General features: G+C 47.1%; 1 protein-coding gene across 1 annotated transcript; it reads right to left on the bottom strand.

The window, feature by feature from the left end:
- Positions 1-3834: 3834 nt before the first annotated feature.
- On the bottom strand, positions 3835-19192 carry rps6 (ribosomal protein S6). Its single transcript, XM_072516943.1, has 6 exons — positions 19042-19192; positions 18623-18754; positions 13775-13985; positions 7137-7283; positions 4633-4790; positions 3835-3970 (listed from the first exon to the last, which is right to left on the bottom strand). The coding sequence occupies exons 1-6, from the start codon at positions 19045-19047 to the stop codon at positions 3875-3877; spliced, it is 750 nt and encodes a 249-aa protein (XP_072373044.1). The 5' UTR covers positions 19048-19192; the 3' UTR covers positions 3835-3874.
- Between the last annotated feature and the right edge of the window lie 761 nt (positions 19193-19953).

The following is a 19953-nucleotide window of genomic DNA, read 5'->3' as shown; positions in this document are numbered from 1 at the left end:
TTGTCGTAATAAACCACCTGGTTCACTAATGTCCTATAGGGAAGGAAATCTGTCATCCTTACCTGGTCTGGCTCCATATGACTCCAGATCCACAGCAATGTGTTTGACTCTTAAATGCCCTCTGGGGTGGGAAATAAATGCTGGCCCAGCCAGCGAGACCCTCATCCCATGAATGAAAAATAAAAAAATATTTCTCACAGTTCTGTTCCTTACTTATTCCCCTCCCTTCCGGAACAATGAAAGGGCTCCACTTTCACCGAGCTAGCCTCCAAATTTCCCGCACTGCCCCCAATATTGAAAAAGGACCAATCTCTCTGCAACACCTTGGCCCATACAATTCCCCTCAACAATCCCTCTCCTTTCAATTGCACCTTCCCATGTAAACATAAGAGATGTTTCATCTCCTTCCTTCTCAATGACCAACGCACCAAACACTCAATCCAGTGAAAGAAAAATAAAGATTTACATTTATATAGCACTTCTCATGCCCACCAAATGGTTCAAAGTGATTTACAGCTTATTCTGTACTTTTTGAAATGGAGTCACGGTTGTAATGTAAGGAACAGTTACCAATTTACACTCCGCAAACTGCAGTGTATAAATGACCAGATAAGTTGTTTTTTGTGACATTAATTGAGGAATATTGGTCAGGACACTAGGTACAACTCCCCTGCTCTTCAAAATAATACCATGGTATCTTAGATCCATCTGAGCAAGCAGTTTAATTTCTCATCGGAAAGACAGCACCTCCAACAGTTCTCCTTCAGTACTGCACTGGAATGACAGCCTTGACTTTTGTGCTCACTCCCATGAGTGAAATTTACTTGTGTTTTTTTTAACTTTGGTATAAATGTACTTGCTGCTCATGATGCAGTCTCCTCTAAATTAGAGAGAGCAAATGCCAATTGGATGCTAAGGCTCCCTCTAAGTGGATATGTGGCTGCACGGTAATTAAGAATGTACTGTGTAGGGAACTGTGCATAAACCTCGGCCGGGATTCTCCGTCATGAGACGAAGTACAAACACCGAGGCAGGATTCGTGGACTTCCACAACAGCAAAACTGGCGCCGCACCTGGATTGATTCAGAGGCGGTTCAGGGGCTAGCACTGGTGCTCCGTGAAACACAATCGATTCCAATGCCAAACAGTGCGGAATTCACCGGGTCCATGATTGACACGCCTGAGGCTGACATGCTGCAGCCGCATAAACACACTTCACTCCCCAAACACACTCATCCCAGCCTACAAGATGGCACTGGTTGCACTGGAGCACGCTCATCCTGATGGGGCAGTTAGGGCCAGAGTGGTGCCCTGGAGGGGGGACACCCATATGACCTGTGGCCCAAAATTTACTGTGGGCAGTCAGCAGCATGTGCAGCTGCATGGCTGCCTTGCAGGCCAGGGTAATGGTGCTCCATGCCCGTCCCCACAGCCCACCTCCTGGCCATCCCCCACTATTCCCCCCGGCCCTGGCAGAAGTCCCCCGGCCAGCGGCACAACTGTCAGCAAACTATGGCTAGGCTCAGCCTGATCCAATTTAAGGTCGTTCACAGGGCACACGAGTGGCCCGGATGAGCAGATTCTTTGGGGTGGAAGGCAGGTGTGTAAAATGTGCGGGGGGGGGGGGGGGGGGGGGGGGGGGGGGGGGGGCAGCGAACCATGTCCACATGTTCTGGGCATGCCCAAAGCTGAGGGGATTTTGGCAGGAGTTTGCCGACGTCATGTCCAAGGTATATACGAAGGTGGTAATGAGTCCAGAGGTGGCGATTTTCGGGGTGTCGCAGGATCCAGGAAGAGAAAGAGGCAGATGTTTTTTCCCCTGGTAGCCCGGAGGCGGATATTACTAGCATGGAGGGACTCAAAGCCCCCAAAATCGGAGACCTGGCTATCGGACATGGCTGGCTTCCTCTGCCTGGAGAAAATTAAGTTAGCCATGAGAGGGTCTCTGTTAGGGTTTGCCGGGTGGTGGCAACCATTCGTCGACTTTTTCGCAGAGAATTAATCGTCAGCGGGGGGGGGGGGGGTCTTAGGCTAATGTAGATTAGGGGGGTAAGTAATGGTGGGACCTGTGGGAGAGGGAGACGGTATTTGCACTGTTAATATTTTAATATTTGTATTGGTAAACATTAGAAATATAGTTTTAAGTTTGTTTAATCCTGGAAGGATAAAACCTAGATAGATTCACACTGGACAAAGATGTTTGCATGTGTGGGGTTAGTTCAGTTGCAACTGTGTCTCTATCATGCACCGAGGGAGCTACGGCATAAAGAATAGTAGAAATCATTGTTGAGCAACAATGGGCCACTTTCTAGAGGGAAAGGATTTGTTTGTTCTTAGTTTTAACTGTAAGCCAGAGCAGTTGGGGCCAGGGCACTGGCAAGTGAACAGCTCTCAAGTCTGCTAGAAACTGGACTGGACGAGGGAATTGCAAAGATGCAAGCTTCCTAAGGAACAAGATAGAATCCAGATAATCAGGGAATTGGGACAGAAACAACACAAACATTAAATACACCTGAAGTTGAGAACAAAGACCAAGGTATTGTTCAAAATAATTCAAGGAAGAGTAAACAAAGTGTTCTGAATTAAAGAGACAATTGCAGTAACTAGATTTAAAGTGGGACAGCAGACTTCAGAAGTAGATGAAATGTTTAATGTCATTTTAATACAGCCTGGCAATGGAGTTAAAGCAGTTGTGAGCAGTTTGCACAGCAGTCAAAACAGGGTTACTGCAAAATCCTGGTGTGGATTTGCTGTTAAAAGTGGAGCAGTTTGTTTAAATGGCATTTGGAAAATTTGGTCTGTTTCAGAATGCAAACTACCAAGGGAAAACATAATTAGGAGAATATTTTAAAACATATTTTTGGGAGTGGAGTTTGGAAACTCTCACTTGACAATCATCTGGGTGGATTCCGAGGAGACATCCTCATTCACTAGGGGTCTAGAGTGCAATGTGTTTGCTCACATTGATCTTGTGTGCTCATGAAGGGATTTTGTGTTGAGACAATTGTACTTTAGATGTACTTTGATGTTAATCTTTAAATCTATTTGTATTTGTTAAGCTGGGAGAGAAATCTTCTGTATTCGTTAAACTGGGGGGGGGGGGGAGAAAGAGAGAGAGAAGTAAAGGAGTATTGTATTAATATCCAATTTTTCCATGTTTAATAAATGCTTCATTTCCTTGTTGTTAAAACTAATTAGCGGTCCTATGACTCTTCTTCCATGGTTTATATAGAAATGGTTATGGTCTTTTGAGCCAGGGTTACATTCTGGGATCTTCCCATCCTGTAATAACATCAGCTGGGATCATAGCACGAACAAATCTCCCTGCAAGGATATTAGTCCCAGTACGGTAAAGATGTAACCTATCCATCTTGTACAGGTCCCACCTGTCCCAGAAATGGTCCAAATACCTCAGTTATCTTTTTTTCAAAATATGTTTATTAAATAGGTTTCATAATAAACACAATCATTCCTCCAGGTGCTCCGATTTCCTCCCACAGTCCAAAGATGTGCAGTTCGGTGGATTGGCCATGCTAAATTGCCCCTTAAGTATTTAAAGATGTGCAGGTTAGGAGGGGTTACAGGAATACGGCGGGGGAGTGGGCTGAGGTAGGGTGCTCTTTTGGAGGGTCAGTTCAGACTCAAAGGGCCAAATGGCCTCCTTCTGCACTGTAGAGATTCTATAAAAACCATTTGAACATAGTAGATCCACCAAGATTAACAAGTGGATTTTCAAGTAACTTCATTGCAGTGTTAATATAAGCCTACTTGTGACACTAATGAAGATCTTTTCGCAAACCTTTGTTTTCAACGTGCAAATAACAAATCAGGAGGTGTCAACAAAATGTTTATTTTGTTTATCTCATCAATATTTTTACTTTTGGCTGGATTCCGATTTAGATGTGGAGGCCCTCAGTGAAGAAAGTCGGCGTCTCTTTGCAATCTGCTCCTGACGTTTTTCCTTAGCCTCCTGCAAACAAATTCAAATAGGTCAGATCAATACAACAGTACTATTGCACCACACTCAATAATATTATTGCCATTTACTGAGGCAACGTCTTTTTCAACAAATGTTTAATCATTACATTTCTGCAGCGTCTGTAATGTAGAATAATGTCTCACGGTGCCATGAGAGGTTGAAGGGAAAAAATTAATGGAATCAAAAAATGGGATTGTGTTCAGGATGAGAAGCGTTACAAGAGAGATAAATAACCTTTTATAGAAGGTGTAAGCATTAGGAAATTTAAGAGCTTAAGGCAAACGGTTGAAAGAACAGAATTGGGATGGGGTTCATGGGTGGCGTCAGAGAAATTTTTAGAGAGGCAGTGGCAAGGATGTAAACAGGGATGGGAACTTTTAATTGACGTCCTTGCATAACTTAAGTAAATGTCGGTAGACAGGGACAGGTGAGTGGGCCTTGGTGATGGGAGGAAAGTATTAGAATTCTCATATCGGAAGGTGACAAAGCTGCATTATTCTGCAGAAGATCCCATTCAATGTAAATGTTGTGGAGAAGAATGCATACCAAGCATAATGCTTCAGGACAAAAATGCAACATTGCCAAGGGCTCATATACTGGCATAACCAAGGTGCAGAGAACATAAAGTATTTCTTCAAAACGGACAAACTAACCTTCATTCGCTTGGCCAGAAGCTTAGCATACTCTGCTGCAGCTTCCTTGTTCTTTTGGGTACGATGTTTCTTCAGGGCAATGCGCCTCCTTTTGTGCTGCAGAACACGGGGAGTTACAAGGCGCTGAATCTTGGGAGCTTTGGTTCTAGGCTTCTTACCTGGGAATTGAAGACAAGGTGTGAAATAAATACCTAAAAATAAAATTCTAACAGTTCAACATTGACAAAACAAAAATCCCACAGCCGATGTTTGTCTGCTTTTCTAATCTCAAAAAGTCAATTGTTATATTTTGAATATTCTTCAGTGCCACAATACCAAACTTGTGTGATTTGAACCGCAGCAGGCACATGGCTAATAAACAAGGTTTCACATATCACTGCAATATTTTAGAGAAATACCATTGTTTTTGTGAGCCTTGTTTGGGATATACCTTCAACAACGTTCTTCTATGGAACATGCAGTAAAATATCCCAATGGCTTCCAAATAAATGCTGACACTGAACAATACAAGATATGTATCGACAGGTGACCAAAAGCTTGGTTAGAGGTAGGTGTTAGGGAAAAGGTGAAGGGATCAATAAGTTTATGGAGGAAATTACACAACTTAGGACCTATCAAACTGAAAGCACATCCGCCAATGAGTAACGATTAAATTGAGGATTCAGAGTGGAAGAACCAGAGGAATCAGTCTTGTAGAGCTGGAAGCAAGGCCAAGCAGAGATTTGAAAACAAGGATGAGAATTAAGGTTTCTTGTCCAGACCAGTGGAGGTAGCTGGCAGTAAATTGTGGCGCTGTAAAGGCTTTGTGGGCCAAGCTCCTGCACAGCCTGACTGTTTCAGTTGATAGCTAACGGGACTCTTAATCCCAGCACTACAGCCTGGAGCCCACATTATTTGATGACTCATTGGAAGGCATCAGGATGTGGCACCCAAGAACCAGTTGTTGGCACTGCCACTACTTTCTCATCGACATTTTCCCCTCTTCCCTGTCATGGCTTTGCTATCCTGGTCTTCATTTTCAGACATACCTTTTGGGTGGGGAATGCAGTAGATGCAACAATGCAACTCCTGCATCTGTGCACGTGCAGGAAGTGCTTCCCTTAATTTGCGGCACAAATCAAGCTTTTAAAACCGATCATTGCTTGACTGGGCGTCAATGTATGTCAGCAAACTCAGGGTGGTGGGTAAACAGGAACTGCTGTGAGTCAGGATACGGGAAGCATAGTTTTAGATGAGCTCAGGTTTGGAAGGTGGAGGCCAAAGAGTACAACAGAATGGTCAAGAGGGAATAAGGGTATGGATGAGAGTTCAAGCAACAGCGAAAAGCTGAGTGTTGTCAGAGTATATATGGAATCTGTGTTAATGAACAACACTGTCAAGGGGCTATGTAAATCAGTAAAATAAGGGGGCCAAGGCCAGAGACAATGTTGTTGGAGCAGCCACTGATGCAATTTTCTGACTATGATTGGACAAGCAAGAAAGGAACCTGACAGGTGCCGTCCCACCAAGCTAGATAACAGAGGGGTGGCACTGCAGAAGGATAGTGTGGTCAAATATATCAAAGGCTGCAGAGAGGCAGAGGAGGACAAAGATGAGTAGTTTACTAGTCAAATAAGAGGCCATTGTTGACTTTCAGTACTGCAGTGGGGCAGAAACCAGATGGGAAAAGTCTATATCTGACGGAAAGGGAAGCGCAAGTGATTTTAAATTAATTCAAGGAATTTGGTTGTCACTGTGGTTCAGCATTCATTGCTCATTCCTAATTACTACCGAGGGGGTGCTGGTGAATCACCTTCAGAATACAACCAAGTGGACTGTTGGGCCATTTCTTCAGAAGGCAGTTAAGATTCAACCACAATGCTGTCAGTCAGGTGTCACATATAGGCCAGGCCAGGTAAAGACAGCAGGCCTCCTTACCTAAAGGACATTAATAAACCAGATGGGAGTTTTGTGCATATCTGGGAGTTTCATGGCCACCATTATGGGTACTTGATTTTATTCCAAATATTAATTTAATTAATTAACATATCCCAGCTGTCAGGGTGGGATTTGAATGGGCGTCTCTAGACCTTTAGTACAGGTCTGCGGATTGCTGGTCCACTCATTGTTTGTATTCCCTCATTCAGGAAACGACATGTTCAAGGACTTCGGAGAGAAAGGGACGATGATAGTACCTGAAGTGAAGGAGCTGTTAAAACCATCAGCTGACGTGGGGACCAGGAAAGGAAGGTGGATAGGAACAGAAGTGGGTCTCATGAACAAGATGTGTTCAGAGAGGAGTCAACAGTAAAAGTAGAGAAGATGCAAGTTTAGGGTTAATGTGGGGGAACCTTTGGGGCAGTGTGGCTTGATAGACCTGGCCATTTCTTCAGAAGAGGAAGAGAAGAAAGTAGCAGACATTTTGGATAAAAGTACACAAGCTCCTTCTACATTGTTGGCGGCGAGGGTGGGGAAAACGGTAGGAATTTAAAACTATTCCAGAGCATGTGGGAAAACATACACACCTTCCTTGCTCAGAGGTCTCCTCACAACATACTGGCGTACATCATCCTCCTTGGACAGGTTGAACAGCTTGCGGATTTTGCTAGCCCTCTTTGGCCCAAGACGACGGGGCACGGTATTGTCTGTCAGACCAGGGATGTCCTTCTCACCTATTCAGAAAAAATACCCTTGAGGAAGTTGTACTTTCAAACATATTTCGTACAAATATGCAATGCTGAGACCTTACTAGATTGAACATTCAATATATGGAGAAATCCCCTATTCTTACCAATTACATCCGCTCTCCCAGTGACAGGTTTCACATATGCCTAAACATGGGGAGAATGTGTAAACTGCACACGGACCCGGGACTTCGTGTCTGCGTGGGTCTAATCCCCACAACCCAAAAGATGTGCAGGGTAGGGGGATTACTGACACTAAATTGTCCCTTAATTGGTAAAGAATAATTGGGTACACTAAATTTTAAAAAGAATATCAATACAAATTGAAGCAACTGACAGAATATGTAAAATCAAAGCTTAAAGGGATTGCCACCCTAAAATCAAGAAATAGCACATCGCACAAGTGTTTTCTCAGCTACATGTATAACCAAACATAGGGGGTTAAAAGGAACACCGGTGTCTGATATTCTCTCTCCCTAGATCTCAGTATCAGTTGCAGCACCATGGCCCCAAACAGATTAGCTAACCCAATAAACTGAGAATCAAAGCTGGAACAGTGTGCTCGGTAAAGCTTATTGCGTAATATGCAGCACTTTTACCCGTGAGTTCAGTGGGGAACAACGTTTAATTATATCAGGCAGAATTGGTAGACTTTAACTTCCGGTGGTTGCACACAAGATGGTTCCAGCCGGAAGACTGGTTCTTTGGCCTTTTTTGCCCATTTTTACAGGGGTGGTGCAGGTGGAAAAAAGATAATATTGAAGAACTAGATTTCTTCACCAGCTGGGTGATGTCGAAGAGTTACCAGACTAGGAGTGTGTCGAGCAAGGGGCATTTTGTCAGACCCGGAGGAAACGTGTGGCGCAGGAGGGGAAAGGTGGCGTCATTGTCAGCACAGTGATCAGCAGGGCAAAGGTGGCGTCATTGCCAGCACAGTGATCAGCAGGAGGGGAAAGGTGGCGTCATTGCCAGCAGTGATCAGCAGGAGAGAAAGGTGGCGTCATTGCCAGCACAGTGATCAGCAGGAGGGGAAAGGTGGCGTCATTGCCAGCAGTGATCAGCAGGAGGGGAAAGGTGGCGTCATTGTCAGCACAGTGATCAGCAGGAGGGGAAAGGTGGCGTCATTGCCAGCACAGTGATCAGCAGGAGGGGAAAGGTGGCGTCATTGCCAGCACAGTGATCAGCAGGAGGGTAAAGGTGGCGTCATTGCCAGCAGTGATCAGCAGGAGGGGAAAGGTGGCGTCATTGCCAGCAGTGATCAGCAGGAGGGGAAAGGTGGCGTCATTGCCAGCACAGTGATCAGCAGGAGGGGAAAGGTGGCGTCATTGCCAGCACACTGATCAGCAGGAGGGGAAAGGTGGCGTCATTGTCAGCACAGTGATCAGCAGGAGGGGAAAGGTGGCGTCATTGCCAGCACAGTGATCAGCAGGAGGGGAAAGGTGGCGTCATTGCCAGCAGTGATCAGCGGAGCAGTTGCTCGTTTCTTTCGGCCAAATTTGAGACACAGAGGCTGGCAGTTCACTGAGGACTTGGCGAGAGTGGCAGAGCCATTTCGGGTTGCTCTGGAAGCATGGACCAGAGGCTGGAGAAGCAGAATGCAGTGATCCAGAATGTGGAGGAGACGGTTGCTAACCACGAGGATCAAATTGCCACATTGGTGGCAGAAATGTTGATGATGGGTGGCGATATTTGGTGTTTCAGAGAAGCCGGAGCTCATGGAGAGGAGGAAGGCCGATGTTTTGGCCTTCGCCTCTCTGATTGCACGGTGATGAATTTTGCTGGAGTGGCGGTCGGCATCGCCACTGGGGGTAGCAGCATGGTTGGGTGGCATGACGTCCTGTGGTTAGAGAAGATAAAGTATGAGTTAAGGGGTTTAGCAGGGGAGTTTGAGAAAAGGTGGGGGATGTTTGTGGGGGATGTTTGTGACCGTGTTTGAGGAGCTGTTCGTCGCAGGGGCGAGAGGAGGCAGAATCTGGGGATCGATCGTAGGGCTGCCTGAAGGCACTGAACAGACCAGAACCACGGAATACGTGACCAAGATGGTCGAGTAGTTGGTGGGGAGGGCTTTTTTTAAAAAAAAAGTAGAGACTTTCCAATTAGAGACGAGGAGACTGTCCAAACGCCACATGGACAGTGATCCGGGGCCAGGATCAAACCCAGGTTTTCGTCGCTGTGAGGCAGCAGTACTAACCACTGCGCCACCGTGCCGCCCAGGGGAGAGGGTCTTTGACCACCCTCTTGAAGTGGACCAGTCTCATCGGCAACAGCCACCTGAGGCTGAAAAACCCACATATCCCCCCCCCCAGTATAATTCCACAGCTCATTGCGGAGGTGAACACACCCAAAATCCTTAAACTGTCCCAAGTCCCAGGGCACGTATCGTATGGGCCCATCTGTACCTGGACAAGGAAAAGGTGAGGTGGGCAAATGAGGCCCGTGAGTGTAGCTGGGAAGGCCATAGTGTCCGTATATATCAGGACTTGGGAGTGGAGCTAGCCAAGAGAAGGGCTGGGTTCACTCAGGCCAAGATAGTTCATTTTAGGAGGAAGGTGCGATTTGGCCTAATATACCTGGCTCGCTTGTGGGGTCATGCAGAGGGGAAGAGAACACTAATACACCAGAGGAGGCGAGTAACTTTATAAAGCACCAGGGACTTGGGGGGACATTTTAAGGATTTTGGGTGGGTTCACCTCAGCAATGAGCTGTGGAATTATACTCTGGGGAGAGAGGGGGAAAGAAAGAGATATGTGGGTCTTTTTGTAAGTAACGTTTGTTTTCAGCCTCAGGTGGGGGTCACCCCAATAGCAAAAATGACTAATAGAAGTTAAATGGGGGGGGGGGGGGGTTGTTTTTTCTGTTTGGGTGGGATAGCGAGTCTGGAATTTTCTTTATGTGGGATGGGATTGCTGACATCGAAGGTTTCTTTTTGAAATTATTGGAGGGAGGAGGATGGTGGTGGCCATCCTGGGTGGGCCTGGGAGGTGGGCGAGGTAGGGACCCGGAGGAGCACATTAGGATTTGGATATGACAGATCAGGGTGGGGGTTCTGGAGCCCCCCCCGACCAGACTGGTCTCATGGTATGTGAGAGGACTGAATCGGCTGATTAAAAGATCTCTGGTGTTCGCCCATTTAAAAAGTTTGACGGCAGATGCGGTCTTTCTGCAAGAGACTCACTTGAGGGTTCAAGACCAAACAGGATTGAGGAAAAGGTGGGTGGGACAAGTGCTTGCAGGGGTGGTGGGATTGGAATATTCAGCGATTGTTTTATCTGACCATGCGCCATATTTTGTGGATGTGTTTGAAAGGGGGGCACATGAGAGGACTGAGGCGGCTAAAGGCACATATGTTGAGTTTCATAAAAGCAAGGAGGTCCCCCCCTCCATGTTTTGGGATGTGTTGAAGAAGGTAATTAGGGAGGGAGCCAGCTTCAATCAAGATGAGTAGGGAGAAGGAGGAAATGCAGAGGTTGGTGGAGGTCATTTTGACAGTTGATCAATACCTGGCCACCCCAGAGGAGGGGCTGTTGAAGGAGTGGAAGAAGCTCCCAGATGCTGTTTGAACTTTTGTTGGTAAGTTCAGTTGCGCCGGGTAAGCGGGGTGTTTTATCAGCATAGGGAGAAGGCCAGTAGGTTTCTTGCACACCAGCTGAGATGATAGGCAACAACAAGGGTGATTGGGCAGAAAACAACTCCGTGGGCAGGGTGTTCGCTGATCCAGGGAAGGTGAATGGGGTGTTTGAAGGACAAAGATCTAGAGAAGTGTGGTCCTTATCGACTGATATCGCTGCTAACCGCCACTGCGAAGTTGTTGGCCAAGGTGTTGACAATGCGCCTGGAGGATTGTGTGCCGGGGGCGATAGCGGAGGACCAGATTGGGTTTGTGAAGGGGTGACCGTTATCGTCTATTATAGGAGCTTGTTCAATGTAGGGATGACGCCCTCAACAGGCCAGGAAACAGGTAATAATATCCATGGACTCAGAGAAGGTATTCGATGGGGTTGAGTGGTAGTATCTTTTCGGGGTGCTGGGGCGGTTTGGTTTTGGGACAGGGTTTATTGGCTGGATTAGGTTGTTATACAGGGCTCCCACGGCAAGTTCGAATGCAACAACTTGGGGTTTTTTTTACACCGGGGAACAAGGCACGGATGTCCACTTACCCCGTTGTTTTTTGCACTGGCAATTGAATCATTGGCAATGGCACTTAGGGCATCGATGCAGTGGAGGGGAAGAGAGAGGCATCGACGGAGTGGAGGGTAATAGTGTGGGGGGGGGGGGGGGGGGGGGGGGGTTGGAACATCGAGTGTCCCTATATGCAGATGGCTTGCTGTTATATGTTATGGACCTAGAGTAGGATTATGGAGATACAGACTAAATTTGGCTCGATTTTGGGTTTAAATTAAACGTGGGGGAAAGCAAGGTGTTCCTGGTAAGTTGCCAGGTACAAAGAATGGGCCTAGAGAATTTGCTGTTTTGGCTGGTTAGGTCGGTTTTCGGTATCTGGGAACACAGGTGGCGCATAGTTGAGCTCTGTTGCACAAGTTGAATGTGGCTATTGGCTAATTTGGTAGAGGGTGAAGGAGGATTTAAAGAGGCGGGATGGTCTTGTTATCGCTGGCAGGGGGGTCCAAAACGTGAATATGTTTAGCACTGCTCCCTCACGGTGCAAAGGACCCGGGTTCGATCCCGGGTCACTGCCGTATGGAGTTTGTACATTCTCCCGTGTCTGCATGGGTCTCATCCCCACAACCCAAAGATGTGTAGGGTAGGTAAATTGGCCACGCTAAATTGCCCCTTAATTGGAAAAAATGAATTGGGTACTCTAAATTATTTTTAAAAACATGAAAATGACATTTCTCACAAAGTTTTTATTTTTCAGAATCTCACAATTTTCATGCCTACATTTTTTTGGGAGGGAAAATAGCTTAATTTTGGCTGTTATTTGGGTGGGCACGATGCCTTGGATTCAGAGAGTACTTTTGGAACAGGACTAACATGGTGGCACAATGCTTAGCACTGCAGTCTCACAGCGCCAGGGACCCATGTTCAATTCCAACCTTGGGTGACTTGCTTCGCTAAGAGTTTGGAATCCCATACTTAAAACCCGGATGGTGCCGAGGCGGCGATCTCTGGAGTGTCGGAAGAGCCGGGAGTCCAGGGGGTGAGAGAGACGACGTTTTGACCTTTGCCTCCCTGGTAGCCCGGAGACGGATACTGTTAGTGTGGAGGGACTCGAAGCCCCCGAAATTAGAGACCTGGGTTAGTGGCATGGCTGGGTTTCTCAGCCTCGAGAAAATAAAGTTCGCCCTAAGAGGGTCAATGTTAGGGTTCGTCCAGAGGTGGCAGCCGGTTGTTAACTTTCTCGGAGAAAATGAAAATGTCAGCAGATGCAGAAATCTAGGGGGAGGAGGGGGGGTTAGACTATTGTTTCATTGATTGGGGGGTGCGAAGAACGTGATAGGGATGGAAATGTTTTATGTACCATGTTTATGTTGTCGTTATTACTATTGTAAAAACTACAAATACCCAAATAAAATGTTTTTTTTAAAAAAAGAGTTTAGAATCAGTTTAGGCAACATTTTAAGCTGGAGGGCAAGTCGCTGTGGGGCCTGATTTGTTGAAATCATAGATTTATTCCAGCGGGATTGGATCCAACATACAGGGTTTGGGAACAGGAAGGAATAAGAGAGGTTTAAGGACTTTTTTTGTGGAAGGTAGATTTGCAGACTTGGGGGAGCTAGTAGAGAAGTTTCAGTTGCTGAAAGGGAACGGTTCCCGGTACCTGCAGATTAGGAATTTTGTGAGGAATAAGTTGGCCACGTTTCCATGGTTACTGCCCCATATTTTCTAGAAAAGATCATGTCCGAGGATGATATTGGAGAGGCAAGGCTTCTGATATCTAAAGACAGTTAATTGAGAAGGACTCGATGGAGAGGAGCTGGGTAGTACATTTTGAGGGCGAGGGTCTGGAGGAAAGCCTTGCGTAGGACAAACTCAGCCTCATGTGCAAGATTGAGTTTAATTCAATTTAAAGTGGTGCACAGAGCGCATAGTGTTATTTTCCCAGAGGTGGAAGACAGGTGAGAGTGGTGTTTAAAGGGGCCGGCGAACTACACACATGTTGTGGTCCTGCCTGAAATTGATGGGGTTCTGGGGGTCCTTTTCGGGGATGATGTCAGAGATCTTGGGGGTGAAGGTGGCCCTGAGCCCGTGGATGGTGATGTTTGGGTTATCGGAAGATCCGGGAGTGTATTCACGGGGGCATTAGATGATCACTTGAATAGAAAGGATGTGCAAGGGTAGGGAGAAAAGGCAGGAGAATGGCACTAAGTCACAATGCTCACTTGGGGAGCTGATGCAGACATGGTGGGCCGAATGGCCTTCTTCTGTACCATAACGATTCTGTGATAAGTTCAGGGAGTGAATTCACGATTACAGAAAACAATCCCAATCCTTTCAACCCGGAGTAGAAATTCACTCACCTTTCTTAATAATAACTAAATTCAGGACACTTAGGTTGGCATCAACAATGCAGCCACGAACAGATTTTCGTTTGCGCTCACCAGTCCTCCTAGGACGATAGCAGGAATGCCCCTTGCTGAGCAGCAGACGGACACGGCCATTAGTCAAGATACCTTGTTTCATGGGGAAGCCCTGCTTGTCATTGCCACCACTGATGCGCACAACATATCCCTGAAGAAATTACAGAATTAAAAAGAATTGAGTTTATATAACACCTTCCATACCCTCAGCATATTCTAAACAGCTTTAGTCATTCAAGTACCGTTGAAATTTAGTCATCAATTTAGGACAGCAAGATCCCACAAACAGCAATGCGTTGATGAACTAGATATTGTGTTTTATTTACTGCTGTTTGGTGAGGAATAAATATTGGTTAGAACACCAGGGAGAACATTGTCAATGAATCTTTAACAGCAATCTAAAGGCACAGACAGGGCCACAACCTCTCAATCCTATTCCCACTAAACTCTGATAACCCACCTTTCCCTGCTGGACCCCATGTTAGCCTTTATTGTAATTTGTTCTCTCTCTTCAGGTGTCATTTCTGTCCTTTAAATGTCATAATTTCTAACCTTAACGAAAACAACCTGTAACCTCTCGAGCATGAAAAGCACCTCCAACTCCTTTCACCCCAGATTCCTTGAATGTATTATTGACTCCGAAATTCATTCCCATCTTTCTCGGAACTCCATGCCTGAATCTCTCCAATCAGGTTTCCGCCCCAATCACAGTAGCAAAACGGTTCTAATCAAAGTCACAAATGACAGCCACTATGACAAAGGTAAACTTTCCGCACTTGTCTTCCTGGACCTCTCTGCAGCCTTTTGGTAGTAGACTTGCTGCCCATCCCCAATGTCTGTCCACCGTTGTCCAGCTGAGTGCAACTGCTCTCATGTAGTATCACTTCCCATGGCTTCCCTTCCTGTTCCCCATTACCCTTGCTCACTCTCCTCCTCGCCCCTTCCCCAAATTGCCCTCCACCTATATGCTGCCCCTTGATGCCATCATCTCAAGGTACGCCACTAGTTTTCAAATGTAGGCTGATGACATCCACCTCTTCCACTGCTGCTACATTAGCAGACTGCTTATCCAACATCCAGTACTGGATGAGCAGATATTTCTCCAATTAAATATTGGGAAGACTGAAGACATTGTTTTCGGATCCCACTCCAAACTCGGCTCCCATTCCTCTCTCTGGTGACAATCTGTTTTAAACTCAGTGTCACGATGGATCCAGAGATGAATTTCTCGTCTATAAGACCACCTATTTCCATCTCAGAAACACTGCTCGACTTTTCAGCTCTTAGGGCGGCACGGTGGAACAGTGGTTAGCACTACTGCCTCACAGCACCGAGGACCCGCATTCGATCCTGGCCCGGTCACTGTCCGTGTGGAGTTTGCACATCCTCCCAGTGTTTGTGCGGGTCTCACCTCCACAAACCAAAGATGAACAGGCTAGGTGGATTGACCACGCTAAATTGCCCATAAATTGGAAAAGAACTGGGTACTTGGAATTAAAAAGACTTTGCAGCTCTCTGAACTCAGCTGCTGCTGAAACCCCAACCCGTGCCTTTGTTATTCTAAACAGGACTATTTCAACACACTCCTGGCTGGTCTGCTACATTCCCCCTCCGTAAACATGAGACTGCTGCTTGTGCCTCAACTTGCATCAAGTCCTGTTCCCCTATGCTCATTGACTTGGTCAAGAAAGTCTTTAAATTCTCACCTTTGTTTTGAAATCGCTCCATGTTCTTGCCCTTCTCCATCTCTCTGATCACCTCCAACTCCACAACCCACATATATGTGGTGCACCATTGTCACTGGGCCCAAAGGTCTGAAATATACTCCCTACATCCCTGCACCTCCATCCCCCTTTTCTCCTAAGACACTACTAAAAACCTATTTCTTTGAGCAAACGTTTGGTCATCCAATCTAATACCTGAGGAGCACTGTGTCATACTTTATTTTTAAGGTTCCTGCGAAGTACCTTGAAATGTTTCGTATATGTTAAAGGGGCTATATAAATATAAGCCCTCATTGGCAACTCATCAGAAAGGTGCCACTCTCGGCAGCACGGTGGCGCAGTGGGTTAGCACTGTTGCCTCACGGCGCTGAGGTCCCAGGTTCAATCCCGGCTCTGGGTCACTGTCCGTGTGGAGTTTGCACATTCTCCCCGTGTTTGCGTGGGTTTCGCCCCCACAACCCAAAGATGTGCAGGTTAGGTGGATTGGCCACGCTAAATTGCCCCTTAATTGGAAAAAATGAAATGGGTACTCTAAAATGTATTTAAAAAGGTGCCACTCTCGACACTGCTGCGCGCTCTTAGCACGAAGCATAGATCATGTGAAGTTTCTCAAGAGGCAATTGAACCAACAACCTTCTCAGAGGGCAGCTAATTAACTCAGCTCTGCTTATTTACAGCTCCACCCACTTGATGCTGAAATATTCTAGTACATTTGACGTTCAAGATGGGGGACAGCATTACAGTTGTGCTGCTTCCCTTTCCAGAAAGTATAATTTAGAAAGGCCACAGACTTTACAACATATACAACCAGTCATCATATAATTTGTATACCTCACCAAACACACCTCGCCTGATCACAAGGGAATAAGTTCTCCATATAGGAGATTACTCGCCATGGGGAAGGAAAGGGTTAAAGACCAAAATAAAAAGGTCCTGGAAACACTCGGCAGGTCTGGCAGCGTCTGTGGAGAGAGAAACTCTTCTTCCGAAGAAGTCACACTGGACTCAAAACATTAACTTTGTTTCTCTTTCCATTGATGCTGCCCAACCTGAAATTTTCCAGCATCCTGCTTTTATTGGTTAAAGACTAAGTTAAGTGTGAGAATTGGGATCTGTCAAATCATACTGGAATTATACAATTCCTCCTCAAGGTTCCTTTGACTGCACCTTCCAAATCTCTTCCACCCAAGGACAAGGGCAGCAGATGCACAGAAACAGCACCACCTGGAAATTACCCTCCAAGCCACACACAATTCTGACTTGGAATTATATCGTCGTTCCTTCACGGTCCTTGGGTCAAAATCCTACAACTGCCTAACAGCACTGGGAGTTACACCACATGGGCTGCAGAGGTTCAAGAAGGTGCACCGTCTCACTGATGCTGTGATCCTCTACAACTGAATCCGGATAAATTATTAGCTTACAACAATGCATAGAATAGATACTTAAAATGAGTTACATTTACTGACATTTGTGGATCCCACCTCATAACATACACAGCCAGTCTACATCTGAAGTTAGATTTTTAAATATATAAATGTGGGATTTGGGTGCTGCCTCGGCCATCCCTAATTGCCCTTGAGAAGATGGTGAATCACCTTCTTGAATCTCTGCAGCCCATGTGGTGTAACTCAGTGCTGTTAGGGAGTTCCAGGATTTTGACCCAATGACAGTGAAGGGACAGCGATATAATTCCAAGTCAGAATTGCTTGTGGTTTAGAGGGTAATTTCCAGGTTGTGCTGTTTCCGTGCATCTGCTGCCCTTGTCCTTCGAGGTGGAAGAGGTCACAGGTTTGGAAGCTGCAGTCAAAGGCGCTTGGTGAGTTGCTGCGGTGCATCTTGTATATGTTGCACACTGCTATCACTGTGTCAGCAGCGGAGGGGTGTATGTTGAAGAAGGTGGTCAAGGTATCGATCAAGCAGGCTCCTTTGCCCTGGTAGGTGTCGAGCCCCTGGAGTGTTGTTGGAGCTACACTCATCCAGTTAAGTGGAGAGTATTCCATCACACTCCCAACTTTTGCCTCGTAGATGGTGGACAGGCTTTGGGAGTCAGGAGGCAAATGATTTGCCACAGAATTCCCAGTTTCTTGACCTGCTCTTGTAGCCACAGTATTTATATGGCTGGTCGAGTTCAGTTTCTGGTTAATAGCAATTAACCAGTTAAGTGTGAGAATTGGGATCTGTCAAATCATACTGGAATTATACAATTCCTCCTCAAGGTTCCTTTGACTGCACCTTCCAAATCTCTTCCACCCAAGGACAAGGGCAGCAGATGCACAGAAACAGCACCACCTGGAAATTACCCTCCAAGCCACACACAATTCTGACTTGGATGTTGATAGGGGGGAATTCAGCTATGGTAATATCAACGAACGTCAAGTGGCAGAAGTTTAGTTTCTCTGTTGTTAGAGATGATCATTGCTTGGCTGTTACTTTTTTACCCAAGCCTGGATGTTGCTGCATATGGGCAGACTGCTTCTGTGTCTGAGGAATGCAATTGCCAGTGAGCATCCCCACTTCTGACTTTATGAACAAAGGAGGGCCATTGATGAAGCAGAAGATGGTTGGGTGCAGGGCACTACCTGGAGGAACTCTGCAGTGATGTCCTGGGACAGAGATGATTGACCTCCAACCACCACAACCATCTATGTTTGTGTTATGAATGACTCCAACCAGTGGACAGTTTCTTTTCGCATTCCAGTTTTGCTAGGCCTCTTTGATGCCACACTCGGTCAAATATTGCCTTGATGTCAAGGGCAGTCACTCTCGCCTCTGGATTCAAGATTCTTGTTCATGTTTAGAGTAAGGCTGTAATGGGGGCTGAGTGGCTCTGAAAGACCCCAAACTGTGGGTAGGATAAGCACGGTCAGCGAGACAGCAACACCAAAAAGGGACACGTGTAACATTAAGCTTTCAATGAAGAAATCCTATATGATACGGACCGCCCTTCTGTCCCCCCCCCCCCACCAAGTACATTAATTCCCCGGTAAGCACACACAGGAAAGTGGAGTGCACAGTGGGACCAGCCACCATTCAGCACCACACATGGCGGGCTCCGGTTTACCTTCCATTCGTCTCCCAGGCAGTCCGCAGCAACCTCGGTGGCCATGCGTTTCTCATAGAAAGTCCGCAGTTTTCGCTCATCGTCCACTTCGATCAGCTTCTGGCAGCCAGTGGCTGGGAAAGAGATGTTGAGCTGCAAAAGGCAAAACAGTCGCTTCAGTTTGTGCACACGGGAGCTCACTGCCGGCGCTGCGCTGGACCACAGCGGCGTGGAGCGGGGCCTGGGGCCTGCACCCGGCCCGGCCACCTCCCGAGGCCCGGCGCTGCCTTTCTCAATCCGCCGCCATCCGGGCGCGACGAGCCGGCACGGGCGGTTGACAGGCCGGGTCCGCTTGCGGGAAGGGTGAGGGTGTGAGGACAGGCGGCTTGAGCGGGGCCGGGGGGTGGGCGGTGGACTGGGGCGGGAGGCCCGGTCCTCACCTTCATCCCGCAGCAGTAGCGGCGCCCGGAGAAAGAGAGCGGAAATCCCGCTCCGCGCAGCCTGATGGACAGAGAGCTCGCGAGAGCGGAGAGGTGGAGCTTGATGGGTGAGTGGGAAAGGAGAGAGAGAGGGAGGGGGGGAGGAGAGTGAGAAAGGGTAGGTGAGAGAACAGAGTGAGAGAGGCGAACAGGAGAGTGAGTGAGGGGTGGACAGGGGAGAGATAACAGGAGAGAAGGAGTGAGAGGAGAGAGTGAGTGAGAGGACAGAAGAAAAAAGGAGTGAGAGCTAGAGGAGTAAGAGAGAGAGAATGAGAGGTCTGGAGAGAGAGTGAGTCAGATAACTGGAAAAAGAGACAGAGAGACTAGTGAGAGAGAGGACGAGAGAAAGAGTGTGAGAGATGACAGGGGAGAGTGTGAGAGGACAGGGGACAGAATGAGTGAGAGGATGGGAGAAAGTGAGCGAGAGGACAGGAGAGCGATTCGGGGGGAGAGAGTGAGACGGCAGGGGGGGAGAGAGAGTGAGAGGACAGGGAGAGAGTGAGTGAGAGGACAGGGAGAGAGAGTGAGAGGACAGGGGAGAGAGAGAGAGGACGGGGGGGGGGGGAAGAGTGACAGGACAGGAAAGTGAGAGGACAGTGAGTGAATGAGATGAGGGAGAGAGTGTGTGGAAAAGGACAGAGGAAAAAAAAAAGAGCAAGGACAGGAGAGAATGAGGGCTGGAGAGAGAGAACAGGAGAGTGAATGAGAGAGGAGTGAGTGAGTTAGAAGGGCAGAAGAAAAAAGGAGAGAGAGGACAGGAGAGAGAATGAGTGAGAGTGGGCAGGAGAGTGAGGAGCAAGAGGACAGGAGAGTGAGTGAGTGAGAGACAACAGGAGAGAGAGAGGACAGGAGAGTGAATGCGAGAGAAGCGAG

This window comes from Scyliorhinus torazame, chromosome 9, assembly GCF_047496885.1.
Source record: "Scyliorhinus torazame isolate Kashiwa2021f chromosome 9, sScyTor2.1, whole genome shotgun sequence".
NCBI lineage: Eukaryota > Metazoa > Chordata > Chondrichthyes > Carcharhiniformes > Scyliorhinidae > Scyliorhinus > Scyliorhinus torazame.
Note: the sequence above shows the minus strand (reverse complement) of the source record. Positions and strands in the feature narration are given on the sequence as shown.

Bases quoted from the DNA above. Each gene is read 5' to 3' on its own strand.
- rps6 (XM_072516943.1), bottom strand. The intron at 13,986-18,622 runs GTAAACCGGAGC...TAATTTCTTCAG, and splicing joins GCCTGGGAGACGAATGGAAG to GGATATGTTGTGCGCATCAG. The intron at 3,971-4,632 runs GTTAGTTTGTCC...ATTTGTTTGCAG, and splicing joins TTCTGGCCAAGCGAATGAAG to GAGGCTAAGGAAAAACGTCA.